The sequence below is a fragment of the Equus quagga genome, chromosome 6 (genome assembly GCF_021613505.1).
Source record: "Equus quagga isolate Etosha38 chromosome 6, UCLA_HA_Equagga_1.0, whole genome shotgun sequence".
NCBI classification, from domain to species: domain Eukaryota; kingdom Metazoa; phylum Chordata; class Mammalia; order Perissodactyla; family Equidae; genus Equus; species Equus quagga.
The window spans coordinates 83140927-83156945 of NC_060272.1; the positions used below are offsets into that span (position 1 = coordinate 83140927).

Below are 16019 nucleotides of genomic sequence, written 5' to 3' on the forward strand. Positions count from 1 at the left end.
GATACGGAGGCAGTGACCTCTGGGGTTTGGGGCGACACAAGAAAAAACGAACATAAACCACGAGAGTGGAGTCAGTAACTCAGCAAAAAATCCAGAGTTTATATTGAGAAGACTTCCCTGGTTTTGGGTTTTGAGGAGCTCATAGAGGGGATCGGGGATGCTTAATTATACGGTGTTGTTTCCTTTTCTTGGTCTCAAGTTTTTAAAGAATGTTTTGTGTGTGTGTCTTTAGAATTGGTGAATGAATGAACCTCACTTTTTTAATCCCTGAGCTTCTCAAACCATGAGTCACTGGAGCACTGTCATCACACGTAGGCTTACAAAGCTGACGAGGAATGGATCACAGGTCAGGTGCAGAGCTTTCGTCTCTGAGAAATGATCAAGCAAGGAAACACCCAGAGGCACAGGGCAAAACGCCCTCCTGGAAGCCGCTGGGGTGGGGAGATGCGGAGGCCCAGTTCGGCATGCAGCATGCCTTCCGTGTGGCTCACCTGTCTTTTCCTCCTTTCAGCACGACACCAGGAATCCGGCAACGGCACCGAAGTCCAGAGCCTGGCCCTGGGCAGCTTTGGTGCTTTCTCTCACGATGGAGTCCGTGAGCACATTTCACTTCTCCCGGTGCCCTCCGGCACCGAGAGTCCAGTTTGCCAAGTAAGTGAGGGTGGCTGGGGGTGAGGGACGAGGGCAAAGTCCCCAAAGCTCAGCTTCCTTTTCTAAGCCCTGCTGGCCTGAAGCACATTTAAGTTGCTTCCTCACTTTAGAAAGGAACCTGGCACCACCCTTGATTTTCCATACACCACTGCTGTGACCATCTTCATCTGTAAATGGGGCACATAATAGCACCCATCTTCCAGGGCAGGGGTTCTCAAAGTGAGGTTCCCCCACTAGTAGCATCAGCATTGCTTCAGAACTTGTTAGAAAAGCAAATGCTGGAGCCACACCCCAGGCCCACTGAACAGAAACTTGGGGGATGGAGGTCAGTAATCTGAGTTATCACAGCCCCCAGTTGACTCTGATGCACACTCAAGCTTGAGAACCACTCTCATGGGGTTGCTGTGAAGAGTAGAGAAAGGAGCGTGTATAACATGCTCGGAACAGTGCCTGGCACCTAAGCGTTACTTACCCATTACTATCATCGTCATCATCGCTGGAATCCTTCCGAATAGTGCTGCAGCGTGCAGGAGTACCGGGCACTCGCAGATGGAGATGCCCTTCCTGTGGGACAAACCCCCTGGCACGTATATATGCAAGCTGACACTCTTAACAGCACAGAGGTCTTCTCTTCTTGACCACTTACCACAATCATTATGGTGTCAAAGGAAAAACTGAAGAACCTACATTAGTAAGGAAAGACTTTATTAACGGGGATGATTGCAAGAGGGAGATGTTCAAAGCCTAAACTGGAAATTTCTCAGGAAAGGGGTGGGTGAGCAATACTTTTATAGGAACAGACCATGGTCTGGTGGCTGTGGAAAGAGTAAGGAGGTAATAAAAACTGCTGTGTGGGAGTCTTGAAAGTTAAAAAGCTGCGTCAAAGTGCACTAAGAGGAGAGTTGGGACACTGAAGCAAAAGTTACAGAATGGGAAGTTCACATAGAGTTTAGGGCCTAGCTGCCCAAGTCATGCCAGCCTAAAGCTATCTTAAATATGAAGTTTGGATCAGCCTTGTCAAGAAACTAACTTTTACTTATGCCATGTGTAGTAGGCTAAGTAACAGCCCCCAAAGATATCAGGTCTTAATTCTTGGAACCTGTAAATGTTACCTTATTTGGCAAAGATTGTGCAAATGTGATTAAATTAAGGATTTTGAGATGGAGAGATTACCTTGGGTTATCTGGGTAGGCCCTAAATACAATCACAAGTGAATGGGAATTTGACAGACAGAAGAGGAGAAGCACGCACTGGAGCCGAGGCATACACTGGAGCCATGTGGCCACAAGGTAAGGAGCGCCTGGAGCCACCAGAAGCTGGAAGAGGAGACGAACAGGTTCCTCCCAGAGCCTCGGGAGGGAGTACAGACCTATCAACACCTGGTTTTCGGCCAAATGATGCTGATTTTGGACTTCGGAACTCCATAACTGTGAGAGAATACATTCCTGTGGTTTTAAGCCCCCAAGTCTGTGGAAATTTGTTACAGCAGCCATAGGAAACTAATACACCTTGTTTCATGAAAAGACTGTTTTCAAATTGGAGGAAGAGATCCCCTGGCATCCAAAGGAGAGTTTATGGACTATAGTCTTAGGGGTGGGGAAAAATCCCACAGTGTCAGCTCCTTTGTTACCTACTGCACTCATTTAAATATACTGGTCATGGCTGTGCTCATACGGTGTAAAATTAAAATTATTGTAGTCAATCTCAGATTTTAAAATGGAAAGGCTGAGCTTCAGAAAAGCTGTTAGTAAAGTTACATGCAGAATGTGTCTAAGTAAATGCACAAACCACACCAGGAGAGGACATCGAGCACAAAGTAAGAGTTTAATTAATTCTTGTTGATTGATTCACCTACTTAACAAATTGGCTGTTTAACCCTTTGGGAAAAGCAAGGTTACAGGAGCTCAGAAAAATAAGTTATTTCATAAGTGGCTTCATATGAATATCTAATCATAAACAGGCTCTATTCCATAAAATTATAAATGGTAATAAACCACTTTATAAATACAGTTTTCTGGATAATGTTTTTAACAGTAATTCTTGGCATAGTGAATTTCAACAAATTGGAGAAGGATGTCATATTGGGGAGCGGTGTTCAGTGGCCTCAGGGTCTCGAATACCACATTAGATTTGTTCGTTCCCCTATGGTTTAAAACTGCCTAGGGGTCAGCCCCATGGCCAAGTGGTTAAGTTCACACCCTCCGCTTCAGTGGCCCAGGGTTTGCTGGTTTGGGTCATGGGCACAGGCCTACACACTGCTCATAAAGCCATGCTGAGGTACCGTCCCACATAGAAGAACCAGAATGACCTGCAACCAGGATATACAACCATGCACTGGGGCTCTGGGGAGAAGAAAAAGAGCAAGATTGGCAACAGTTTTAGCTCAGGGCCAATCTTCCTCACTAAAAAGCACAAAAGAAAAACCTCCCAGAGATGTGGTAAAGAATTATATCCTGGTTTACTAGTGAGGAAAAGAAATCTAAGAGATGCACACAAATACTTTCACAGATACTGCATTTTAAACAGGAATCGGGAAGTTCTGCCAATGCATTTTATCAAGGCGGAGCTGAGGCTTGGTTGCTTGACTAAAACATGACCACTTTAATGATTAGCACTCATCAAAGTTATTTTGCAAAGAAATAAGAATACAAGAAGAAGAAAAGGAACACAATGGTTAGTAATAACACATTTTTCTAATGCAGTATTTAACAGATTATGTATGAGTAGATGTCATGAGTTGGAGCAATAATATCTTCCACTCTCTTGCTCCTATATTTCTCCTGAATTTAGGTATTTCTCAATTTAATTTTAGATTCGGGGCACATTTGGTATAAAAAGCATCCCTGCTTTCTCCAGTGTATTTGTGTCACTTTCCAAGAAGGGGATGCCCTTCTTTGGAGCAGCACCTGCCACACAGCCTCCTGTCAGGCTATTGCTCAAGGCACAGACCTTAACGCAGTAGCAGGTTTTTCCACCATGTGCAACCTTACAGTGCTGTGACTCAAGGGCAACTGCAAAACCCACGCTAGAATAACTAAGCTTTCTTGTGATGGACTTAGTAAACAAACAGACAATGGCTGGACTTTATATGACAATAGGACTCTGACCCACAAAAGACACGTCTGCAGCAACTACGTCAGAACAGTCAGGACATGTTAATGGCTCCCAACTTCTTACTTTTGCCTCCACTTCCAACCTAGGACAAACCAGAGAAATCCAAATATTCTCCCCAAGCAAATCACATAGGACATTCCATTTCTAGTTATTCCTCCTCTAGCTTCCCCATGACAACAGCCTCTCATCAGGACTTATGGAGGTTCCCCTATTTTTTCATTATAAACTTTTCATCACCCTGTCTTTGAATTGTCTCCCTTGTCAGAGCAAGTTGTTTTCATGTGGGTGGTCTTCCTTTATTTCCATGTGTGAATGATGCTTGTGTTGACCTCCATGATTAACTTCCTTTTAAAAGAAGAAAAAAAGAAAACTCCAGCCACATGCAATACAATATATTTTTGTAACCACCTGAGAACTTCTGGCTCCTAGTTGTGTTTGAGAGGAAGAGGATTCTACTTCCAAGGACATAAAATGAAATGTTTAATAAGCTGATTTTTAAAAATATTTGTCTGGTGCTGGCCCCATGGCCTAATGGTTAAGTTTAGCATACTCCACTTCAGTGGCCCAGGTTCGTGGGTTCAGATCCCAGGTGAGGACATACACGCCACTCATCAGCCATGCTGTGGCAAAGTCCCACATACAAAATAGAGAAAGATTGGCACAGATGTTAGCTCAGGGACAATCTTCCTCAAGGAGACCAAAAAAAGAAGAAATTCGTCTGATTGTGCTCCTACGAAGGTTATCAATTTAATTTTAACTAAGAGTTTACAAACTGCCATGCATTATGACTCCATTGTTGTAAAAAAAAAAAAAATATATATATATATATATATATACATATAAAGAGATGCCTAGAAAAGAGTTATGGGGGAGGAGACAAGGGGTGTTTATTTTCTAAAATGAATATGTTTCTTATATAATTAAAAAAAGAAACCTTAGAAAAGTTTTTGAATTAATTTCCTTAAATCTTTAGTTATATATATATTTTTTTCTCCATCTAAAACATTTCTTCAAACTGCATAACCTAAACCCTGACATTAAATCTTATTAAAGTACATTTCTTACATCTCAAGAGAAGCACTTTGGATGCATTCACAATGCAGAGAGCAGGAAAGTAAAAGCAGTCTCCGTCTTTCTCGACCGCTTTTCTCCTGTTTATTAAGCCAAATTTCTCAGTAAATAACTCGTTTTGTTGGTTTTGCGAAATGCTCCAGAGGCAGGAAGAATCCCCGCCTGGGGAAGACAGGAAACGGGCATTACAAACGCCACGCCTTCTCTGGACACCTCCCTGGCCGGCTCCCTCCCCTCCCAGGACTTGGGCGCTGACCACCGCGTCCAGCCCCCGGGGTATGGCCGGTCCACCCCAGGGTCCTCCAGCACCCAGCCGCTCCGCCCAGAAACTGGGAGATAACGCGTCTGCCCGCGGCTCTGCATTCTTGCCCTCGCCCCACCCAGACAGTGGACTGATCAGCAATCAGTAAGCTCGATCGTACTGTTCCCGGCCCTCCACAGCTTTCAACCCAAAGCTCCAGGACTGAAGGACACGCAGGGTTACGCTGAAAATCCACATGGGCTCCCTGTGAGCCTCTTTTCCCGAAGCACGCACCAAGCGCATGAACTCGGGGTCCTTAGTCGCCCCGAGCGCCCAGGGCGCCCCCTCCTCAGCGCTGCCCCGGGCCCCACGCGTCTGCCCCGGGCCACCGAGCCCGCACCCGAGGCCGCGGACAAGCCGGGACTGAGCCGCATCACGCGCCGCGAGCCCACGCGCGGATGCCCCGCCCCCAGGCCGGCGCGGCCAATCGCGACGCGGGCAGGCGGTGGGGGGGGGGGGGTGGAGGGGGCTGGCCCGGCCGAATCCCAGGGCTTTAAATGCGCGGCCCGGGGGGCCACAGCCAGGCATCGGAGACCCCCGGACCTGTGCGTGCTGACTGCGCCTGCGCAGCTGCGCCCGCCACAGGTAAGCGCCCCAGGCCGGCCCGGCCAATCGCGGCGCGGGCAGGCGTGCCGAATCCCGGGCTTTAAAGGCTGAGTCAGGCGCGCCCGGGTCAGAACCTCTGGCTCGCCGGGTGTTGGGACAGCGGCCTTCGTCTCTCAAGTCCTCCTGCGCAGCTGTGGCCGCCGCAGGTCAGCCACCGGGGCTGAGGCCGAGGCGTGTTGGGGACAGGGCCTGGAGGAGGGGTCGGGGACACGGGCAGGCGGGCGGGCGCCACGCCCGGGAACGAGAGCGTCTGCCCACCCGGAGCTGGTGAGGTTGCGTGGGCGCTGCCTGGAGCCCGGCCAGCCTTGAGGCCGGGGGAGGGGAGGGCGGCTCGGGACCCCGGGCGGCGCTGAGACCTCTCGACTGGGCTGTGCGGGAGCCGGGCAGCCTCAGCGCGGCCTCCACCGGACCGGGCCCGGCCGGGCTGGACACGGCAGCCTAAGCCGCACGCCGCGCTGCGGGCCGCGCTCCCTGCGCCGCCGCCCGCAGCCCCCGGAGCGGGGCGGTGCTCTGAGCCCCGGGAGAGCCTGCTCCTGTCCGAGCGCGGGCACCGGGGCTCTGGGCTCCGTGTGCCGGGACACCGCGTCCCCGGTGTGGGGAGGGAGTGCGGGTGTCGACGCGCAGGCCACCTGTGGGCACGGCGGGGCTCTGGAGGCGCTCCTGCCCACCTTGCCCTGGGAAGGCCTTTCGGAAAGGTTTCTAGTCGAGGAGCAGGGTTCGAAGGCACGTCTCACCCCCGCCGTACGGTGGTCAAGAAGAAGGTGTGAGGCTTCTGTCCCTGCTTGGGATAAGATGTCCTCATTAGTGAGGTTTTCCTGGGCCTTCTATAAATACCTGGACCAACAGTTTCCGAGTTGTTGCCTTAAGATTCTGACCTCTAAGGTACCTTGAGACCCTTATCAAAACCGAAATTTTCACTGCACCCTTACAAGGCTGTTTGAATTCCTGTAGCACTTGTCAGCCCACTTTTTGGTTGATGGCTGAATCAGATAGCTCCTCCGTTTTTTGGGGTTTTTTTCTGCTTTATCTCCCCAAACCCCCCCTGTACACAGTTGTGTATCCTAGTTGCAGGTCCTTCTAGTTGTGGGGTGTGGGATGCCGCCTCAATGTGGCCTCATGAGCGGTGCCATGTCAGCGCCCAGGATCCGAACCCTGGGCCGCCGCAGCGGAGCGCGCGAACTTAACCACTCGGCCACGGAGCCACCCCGATAGCTCCTCTGTTTGATAAAGTCCTTGGCCTGTTTTTCTCCACCCACATTCTTAGCCGCCTTCCACACAGCTGCCGTAAATATTCTGAAGATCTTTCAAATGTTTTTACTCCACCATAGTGGCTGTAAGTTCTCAGCAGAAAGTAGGACAGCTTTTTTTTTAAAGGATTGGCCTCATCAAATCCTCATTTCTTTTCCCTTCCTAGGTTTTTGAAACATGAATCCTTCACTCTTTCTGGCTGCCCTTTGCTTGGGAATAGCCTCAGCTGCTCCAAAACTTGATCCCAGTTTAGATGCACAATGGTACCAGTGGAAGGCAACGCACAGAAGACTGTATGGCGTGGTTGGTAACATCTGAAACTGTCCAGCGGGATCTCACAGAGAACGGTCCATACTGCTGGGAGTTTATAGCCGAGAGTAACTTCTTGAGGCCGCCTCTTACCAAGGCAGTAACTTCATGGCACCCATTACCAAGCACAATATAGGCATACGTCCCTGTTGTGTGGGTGCTGGAGAACAGCTACCAGAAGTAAAAAGCCATCGCTGGCCATGGTTTCTCTTCTGTGTCTGCAAATCCGCTTGGTGAGGATGGGTTGGGTTTTAAGTAGAAAAACAGATGTTCCTTTATGTTTGTCTCTAGAATGAAGAAGGATGGAGGAGAGCAGTGTGGGAGAAGAATATGAGAATGATTGAACTGCACAATCAGGAGTATAGCCAAGGGAAGCACGGCTTCACCATGGCCATGAATGCCTTTGGTGACATGGTGAGTGTGCCCTGGGTTGCGGAACTTTTTGTGCTTTCTGTCCTCAGTGCTTTAGCAAAATCATCTCTTGCTTTCCAAATTCTATTTCATTTGCCTTGAAGACCAATGAAGAATTCAGGCAGGTGATGAATGGCTTTCAAAACCAGAAGCACAAGAAGGGGAGAGTGTTCCTTGAACCTCTCTTTCTTGAAGTCCCCAAGACTGTGGATTGGCGAGAGAAAGGCTACGTAACCCCGGTGAAGAATCAGGTAGGACAGGATTCAGATTCAGATATTCTTAAGAGTATTTAGGCATATGGGCTATTGTTAGTCTTTGTATTTGTCTTGTAAACTGACAGGTTTTTTATTTTCAGGGTCCATGTGGTTCTTGTTGGGCTTTTAGTGCGACTGGTGCCCTTGAAGGACAAATGTTCCGGAAAACTGGGAAACTTGTTTCACTGAGTGAGCAGAACCTGGTGGACTGCTCTCGGGCTGAAGGCAATCAGGGCTGCAATGGTGGCCTGATGGATAATGCCTTCCAGTACGTCAAGGACAACGGAGGCCTGGACTCAGAGGAATCTTACCCATATCTTGCGAAGGTAAACAGAGCTCCTTATCTTGTTATTCCATTTCTGCTTTTGAAAGTTGAACATTTTCAGAGGTAACAGTCACTTTATTCAGCATTCACATTTTAGATGCAACCTGTCAGAACTGTCGTTATAAATTATCAGTCTTTGCACAGTTATCTGATTAGGTGGTTAACATATTGCTATTCTTGCTTCATGTAACATGGAGAATATATGCACCATTCTGCATATAAATTTCTCCATAGTGAAAAATTACTTATGGACAGGTAGACCTAAAGGGTCTTATTGAAGAAACAACTGCTGATTTTTCAATTTCAAACTAACCAGTAGCATTTTGCTTTCTGGACTGCTTTATAACAAAGTTGACCTAGACATCATTAAGCTGCAGACTGCTGAGTTGTGTGGTCCTAGAACTCGTGTTCCCCAGGAGTGAATGGTAGTAATCATTTCTCTCTCTCGTTACCTTTAAAAGGAAGGAAATAACTGTAATTACAAGCCCGAGTATTCTGCTGCCAACGACACTGGCTACGTGGACATCCCTCAGAAGGAGAAGGCCCTTATGAAGGCAGTGGCTACTGTAGGGCCCATCTCTGTTGCTATTGATGCAGGCCATGAGTCCTTCCAGTTCTATAAATCAGGTAGATGTTACTCTTTTTGTTATAGAAATTCAGGCAGGCAAAACTGGAAAGCGTCACCATGGTTGACTTTTTCATATGGAGGCCTTCTTTCCAGGACTAGAATTTGAGTGTGCATTTAACATAGTGATGTTTCCATTTGACATTGTACTTTAAGTGTTTTCTCAAGATGACAACCTCCTCATAAATATTTTTAAATGGCTATGTAATTCTATAAATACAACCTAATTTATGTAAATATACTTCAGTTGTTGGATCTTTTTCCCAGAAATTTTTTACTATTGTAATTAGAACTGTTAAGAAGCCCGTGGCTCAAGTATGTTTTTGTTTTGTGCTTTTTCCTTAGTTGACATGCTAAGAGTAGAAGGGATTATGCTAATTAATATTAGTAGACAAGTCCCGAAATTACCTTTGCCTTGATAACTAGATCTTATTATTGGAAACCTTTTTTTTTTTCCCTTTGGTAAAAAATATTTTGGATTTAGTTGAATTGTTGATTTCTAGTGAGTTGAGTTTGACTTTTTCCTTTTTATCAGCTTTACTTTTTTTTTTTTTTTACTTTCCCAGGCATTTATTATGATCCAGACTGCAGCAGCAAAGACCTGGATCATGGTGTTCTGGTGGTTGGCTATGGCTTTGAAGGAAGAGATTCAAATAACAATAAATTTTGGATTGTCAAGAACAGGTATAAAACTTCAAATGTTACATTTATATTTTAAATTGAAAGGGGAATCCTTGTTTGGAATCAGTATTTGGTTTCAAGTCCAAAAAAGTTCAAATTTGAAGTCAGGAAAGTCTTTCTCCTGCTTAGGGTAAACACAGAAGTACTGATGTTTGATTTTAAGATTCTGTAATAAGCTTCTTGGGGTTATTATTATGTATTTGTAACATGGCATTTCTAAATTCTGAAAATTTTCTTAATTCAAAAACATGTCTGGCCCCAGGGGTTTCAGATAAAGGATTTTGCACCTATAGGTTGAGGGCTGGTTTCCCTTTTCTGTCTCAGGTTTTTCAACAAGGTATAGTGAGCAGAAGCATCTGTCTCTGTGATTCTTTAAGTCTGAAAGATTGTCCAAGACTCCAGTGGCCTCTGTGCATCCTTCCTGTTACCATTTGTTGCCCTACCATTGCATTCTGCTTCTCAGCTCTCTCTGCCTTGAGGGTTGTCAGGATCAGTTTTTACAGCTAAAGTTCTTTCATTGAGATGAAGTGTAGGATAGCCTGTGGAGATAGACTGCTACATTGGAATCCCAGTTTGACCTCAATTTCCTGTCTTATAGAAGTTGATAAGGAACCACGGAAAGTAATATACTTAGATTTTAAATATGGACTGTTATTAATGAAGCTAATGTGTACTTGATTCTTTGTATAAAACAGAAAACATACTCTTCTTTCAGTTGGGGTCCAGAATGGGGCTGGAATGGCTATGTAAAAATGGCCAAAGACCAGAACAACCACTGTGGAATTGCCACAGCAGCCAGCTATCCCACTGTGTGAGCTGACGGACAGTGATGGAGAGGACTTGAGGACAGCATATCCAGAGGAATTTTATCTTAAAACTGAACAAACCCTTATGCGTAAGATAAGACACTTGAATCTTTGAGGATCCAAGTTGTGATTTGAATTCTGTGACATTTTTATAAGGGTAAAATGTTACCACTACTTTAATTACTGTTATAAATAGCTTTATAATGTTGAAGACTCATTGCTTAATTCTAAGAATTTTGAATTTCCATTTTTTAAAAGGATATATAAAGTTACCTTTTAAAATAAATTTTAATTCACTATGTAGAGATGGAACTTCTTTCTGTTTGTGTAATTGGAAACTATAATTGGGCTATAAAGACATAACTGAATGTGCCAGTGGTGCCTTAGGACAAAGACATTGGGTGGCCTTCTGGGTCTTTTAGTTATAAATATGCAGATTTTATGTCAGCTGTTCATTGGCCGTGTTGACCCAACACTTGAATCTAGCAAAATGTGACAGACAGTCTGGAAGGACAAAGGTAAATTGTTTGAATAAAGAAAACCAATTCACTTTGTAGAAAAGTGAATAGGCATACAGATTCTTAGGTTTTAGATACTAGAAAAGGAGATCCTCTTCCTTTGACTCAAGATGGTCATAACCTAGTAAAGTTAGAGGATGAAAGTCTCAGAGCCGGTGACTGAAGTACCCTGAATTGCTGGAGAAGACCATGTGACTACTCTGCAGTTGAGTAAGGACCAGATACAAGTGGATGGCCAAGGCTGTTTTGTCTTCGTTCTGCCAAGTCTCTGATGGCATTCCACATAACACTCCTAGGAAAAGCCTCATTGTTACCTAGTGTTAACAAAAGTAAATTTAATGGTGTGATTAACCATTAAATCATCGGTAATAACTGGAGAAATGTGTTCAAGATCCACAAGAGAGGAAGCTGGGCTAAAAAAATAGTCCTCTGGCCTTGGAAGATTGGTGAGAGGTCACTAGGGCAAACTTGGGCGTAGCTACCTAATCTCTGAATTAAAAAATAAACTCAGAAGGAAACAAAACAGCCTAGCATATGGTTAGACGCCTAACATATATATTTTTAGTAAATACAAATAAAACAATACCTTTGTGTATTTAAAAGATGGGAAAGAAATATGCAAAGCTTCTGGCTAAATTATGGATGATTATTTTCCTTAACCTATTCTGCAGCAAACATATTTTTATTAGCAGGAAAAAAAATAGTAAAAATATACCTACATTCTGCAGGCTGAAGAAGCATGTGTGCGTGTGTTTAAAATCACATGTTCCCAATCAAATGAGAAAATACAAGGAGGAAGCTGGTGAAATAGTTAAATCTAGCCATCGTCCATTGTGAAAGGGATGAGAGGGGACGGCCGGAACTATGTATCCCTCAAAACCCACATCAGCCTTTGTCCACAGCCGATTGTGGAAAACGTAATCTTCCATGTTCAGTCTGAGTTTCTGTGAGAAAGGCTGCTTTCGTCTTGCCTTGCATCAGCAGGCTGGCTCTGAGTGCTGTCCACAGAATCCTGAAACAACTTGGGACTCTAAGGAAGCGTCTGGGTGCTAAACTGAACAAAAGTGTGATGGCTTTTTATTTAAATAATACAGTTTCCGGTCTTAAAGCAGAAGACCCCTCAGATGTCTATGAGATTTGATGTTTTTATAGCTTTCAAAGATCTTTGTATTTTAAACTGTGAGAAGTTCCAAACCACATCTATCATCTAAAAGCATTTTTCAAAGGAGCCAATAAACTTGAAATAAATAGAACCGGAAACAAATTTGATCACCACAAAAATCTAATCTGAAGTACAAATTTATTACCAGTATTTCCTGTGATCCAGACATCTCAACAATTCCTTTTCCTAGTTAAATTGCAAGGGAAGTAAGAAAAGGTGAGATAGAAATGATCCTGCAAGTTATGAGGGAGAAATTGGTTCATGTTGGTGTGTAGCTACAAGACTAGCCAGCCCTGGTGGTCTAGTAGTTAGAATTTGGTGCCCTCATCACTGTGGTCGAGGTTCATGTCCCAGTCAGGGACCCACACCACTGTCTGTCAGTTGTCCTACTGTGGTGACTGAGTGTTGCTGTGATGCTGAAAGCTCCGCCACCAGTATTTCAAATACCAGCGAGGTCACCCATGGTGGACAGGTTTCAGTAGAGCTTCCAGACTAAGACAGACTAGGAAGAAGGACCTGGCCACCCACTTCTCAAAAAATTGACCATGAAAACCCTGTGAGTAGGAGCGGAGCATGGTCTGATACAGCACTGGAAGGTAAGCGGATGGCACAAAAGGACCAGGCAGGGTTCCACTCTGCTGGACACAGGGTCACTAGGAGTTGATAAGGATTTGGGTTATATAGGTGTGTGCATTTGTTAAGCTCAAAAATCTGCACACTTAAGATTTGTACAGTTTATTATATATAAATTTTACATTAAAAGACAAATATTGAGCCTCATTAATAATATGCATGCTAAGGTATCTAAGAGAAAGTACTGATGTCTGCAAATTATACTTTTTCGTTTTTTTCTGGTAAAATATATATAAAATTTAACATTTTAGCCATTTACAATTCAGTGGCATTAAGTATGTCCATAATGTTGTACGAACATCACCACTGTCCACTTCCAGAACTTTTTTATCACCCCAAACAGAAGCTCTGTACCCATCAAACAGCAACTTCCCATTCTCACCCCTCCCACCCCCCCGCCCCCAACCCCTGGTAACCCCTATTCTGCTTTCTGTCTCTATGAGTTTGACTATTCTAGGTGCCTCATTTAAGTGGAATTGCACAATATTTGTCCTTTTGTGTCTGGCTTATTTCACTTAGCATAACATTCTCAAGGATCATCCACGTTTCACATGTGTCAGGATTTTATTTCTTTTTAAGGCTGAATAATCTTCTCTTGCATGCATATACTGCATTTTGTTTATTCATATGTTAATAGACATGTGGGTTGTTTCCACATGTTGGCTATTATGAAGGATGCTGCTATGAACATTGGTGTACAAGCATCTGAGTGGAATTACTGGATCAGATAGTAATTCTGTATTTAACTTTTTAAGGAACTGCCAAACTGTTTTCCACAGCAGCTGTACATTCACACCAGCGAAACGACCTGGATGAAAGAAAGCTAAACCATGGTACCCAAATACTTTTAGTTAATGTGAATTTGCACTTGGTTTCAGGTGGCAAGTAACCCGGCTGTGTCCTTGACTGGGTCTCCCTCGGTGATCTTTATCAGCCATTTAAATAAACGCCTAGGCAGCACCTCAAGCACAAGAAGCTTGAGGGAACTTCTAACACACACACCACACACATGCACACAAGTCCATCTCACACCACTAAACCACCCCAAACACGTGAAAAACAAATAAAAGCTATGTTTGCTATGAAAATACAGCTCTGAAAGGAATCCCCTGGTCCCAGGTCATCCCTAGTCCCTCCTATGAGGAAAGGATTGTCAAATCCGTAGAGGCAGAATTTTCAGGGATGGCCTAATAAACAGGACTGGCTGCAAGTGACAGAAACCAACTTTAAACTGGCTTATGCAAGAAGAGGACTTCTTGGCTGCAGATGTGGCAGGGTCCAGGACTCAAAAAATGTCACCAGTACTTCACTGTGTCTCATCTCCAGGATCTGCTTCCTTTACATTGGACATGGTGCTCCTTTGGTCCTCTTTGGAGGAAAGCATTTTTCCCAGAGTTGTGTCCAGGCTGATGTTGCTCGGCCCTGCCTGGGTCACAGGCCTTCCTCAGGTTATGGGGGTTTCCCACACACCTAAACCACATAGATTGGTATTGGAAGAGTGGTTCTTCCACAGGAAAAGCTGGACATTTTCACCAGGTTGGCGAGAAGGACATATGCCCATGATAGAGAGGTCAAAATTTTCGAAAAGAAAGAGAAAAGGATTTACAAGCTCTAGAAAGACTGAAACTAATAGAGTGAAATTTATTGTGCGTAAATGGAAACTGTATATTGAGTTTTCATTAAAAAGTACATGTAGATATGTATAAACAAGTACAAGATGAAAGAGAAATGGCTTAATGGTTCTCTCAAAAAATAGCTTAGTTTTTGGTTATCGATGATTTTGATATGACTAACAACATGATTTGGGCACCCCAAAGTTTGCAATGGTGGAATTAAAGAGCTAGATGAAGGAGGAGATAGCAATATTAGTATTTACCTCATGACATTTTGTCTGGAATATTGTGTTCAGGCCTGGGAGCCACATTTTAAGAAGGGCACTCCCTGGTGAGCGTCCAGAAAAGGATCAGTATCTAAACAGAATGGTGAGTCTTTGGTGAAGGGAAGTGTTTATTGCTATGGGGCAGGGGATGTAATCCAGAAAGAAGAGTGTAGGGCGGCTATTATAGACAGAATGCCTGCTTTGCACGTGAAGGTTGGTGTCTTCAAACAGGCCAACCAGGCAGGACGCTTGGGCCTCCTGCAAAGCGCCATGGCCCCACTCAGGAAGCACAAGTCAGGCTGCAAACCTTCAGGGACTTTCTGGACCAGTGCTGGAGAGGGCTCTTGAGGATCAGACGCTTCTGTGATTTCTGGTACTGCCTCACTTCTCAGAGAGTGACAGTCCTGGGCAGGTATGGCCGCCAAGGACTTTGGGGGTTCTGGGGATCATGGCAGGTATTTTTTCTAATGAGCTTGGTGCACCACCAAGAAGGCCAAGCAGCACTTCCCACACACGAGTCTTCTCTTCGGCACGGTCTCCCGGAGCAAGAGTAGCCTCTGCACCCTGCACCTGCAGGGATGTAAGGCAGCTGCAGCTGTGGACACAGAGTACAACTTTAGCTCTGGACCACACCCAAGCATGTGCTTCTGTAGGCTAGGGCACTTCATACCTTCTCAATAGAGGTTTACCAAAGGAAGGAATACACAAATGATATTTCCAACAATCAAACACACTGGTAATTTCTTTTCATATTTTTTAGTCTATTTTTCTTGGGGAAAAAAATGAATACTTTTAAAAAAAATTGTGTCTACTACTTCTGTCAATTCCTGAAAGTGAGTGTTAAAGTCCCCAACTATGATCGTGAATGTGTCTATGTCTCCTTTCAGCTCTATCAGCTTTTGCCTCATGCATTTTGAGGCTCAGTTGTTGGCGTGTACACATTTAAGATCATTATATCTCCTCCTGGTGAGTTGATCCTTTTATCATTATGTAATGTCCCTCTTTGTCTCCAGTACTTATTTTTGCTCTGAAGTCTGCTTTACCTGGTATTATTAATAAAGCCACTCTTGCTTTTATTTAAATTAACATTTACTCATTGTTCTTTTTTTATCCTCTTACTTCCAACTTACCTATGTCTTTGTATTTGAACTGTTTCTTGTAAACAGCATATTGTTGGATCATGTTTGTTTGTTTGTTTTTTAACCCACTCTGCCAATCTGTCTTTTAATTAGTGTATTTAGACTATTTAAATTTCAGGTAATTCTGATATGTTAGGGCTGAAGTCTGTCATTTTATTATTTGCTTTCTGTTTATCTCCTGTTTCTTATTCCTATTTCTCTTTTCTTACCTCCCTGTGGGTTATTTGAACATTTATTAGGATTCTACCTTGGTTTACTTAGGATATTTTGAGTATATGGCCTTGTA

At 44.4% G+C, this 16019-nt stretch overlaps 1 protein-coding gene across 2 annotated transcripts; it reads left to right on the plus strand.

Moving 5' to 3' along the window:
• The first annotated feature begins 5587 nt into the window (after positions 1-5587).
• Positions 5588-10705, plus strand: LOC124241235 (procathepsin L). Of its 2 annotated transcripts, none has more exons than XM_046664855.1 (8): positions 5588-5722; positions 7158-7294; positions 7592-7714; positions 7816-7962; positions 8067-8291; positions 8752-8917; positions 9482-9599; positions 10312-10705. In XM_046664855.1, exons 2-8 carry the CDS (start codon positions 7169-7171, stop codon positions 10409-10411), a joined length of 1005 nt encoding a protein of 334 aa, XP_046520811.1. In that variant the 5' UTR covers positions 5588-5722; positions 7158-7168; the 3' UTR covers positions 10412-10705. The 2 variants fall into 2 exon arrangements, with proteins under 2 accessions (XP_046520811.1, XP_046520810.1); XM_046664854.1 differs by lacking the exon at positions 5588-5722 and adding an exon at positions 5738-5889.
• Positions 10706-16019: the final 5314 nt, after the last annotated feature.

Coding starts and splice junctions, on each gene's coding strand:
- LOC124241235 (XM_046664855.1), top strand. CDS start 7,169: ATGAATCCTTCACTCTTTCTGGCTGCCCTTTGCTTGGGAATAGCCTCA. Junction 7,963..8,066: donor TAACCCCGGTGAAGAATCAG/GTAGGACAGGAT, acceptor TTTTATTTTCAG/GGTCCATGTGGTTCTTGTTG. Junction 8,292..8,751: donor CTTACCCATATCTTGCGAAG/GTAAACAGAGCT, acceptor TACCTTTAAAAG/GAAGGAAATAACTGTAATTA.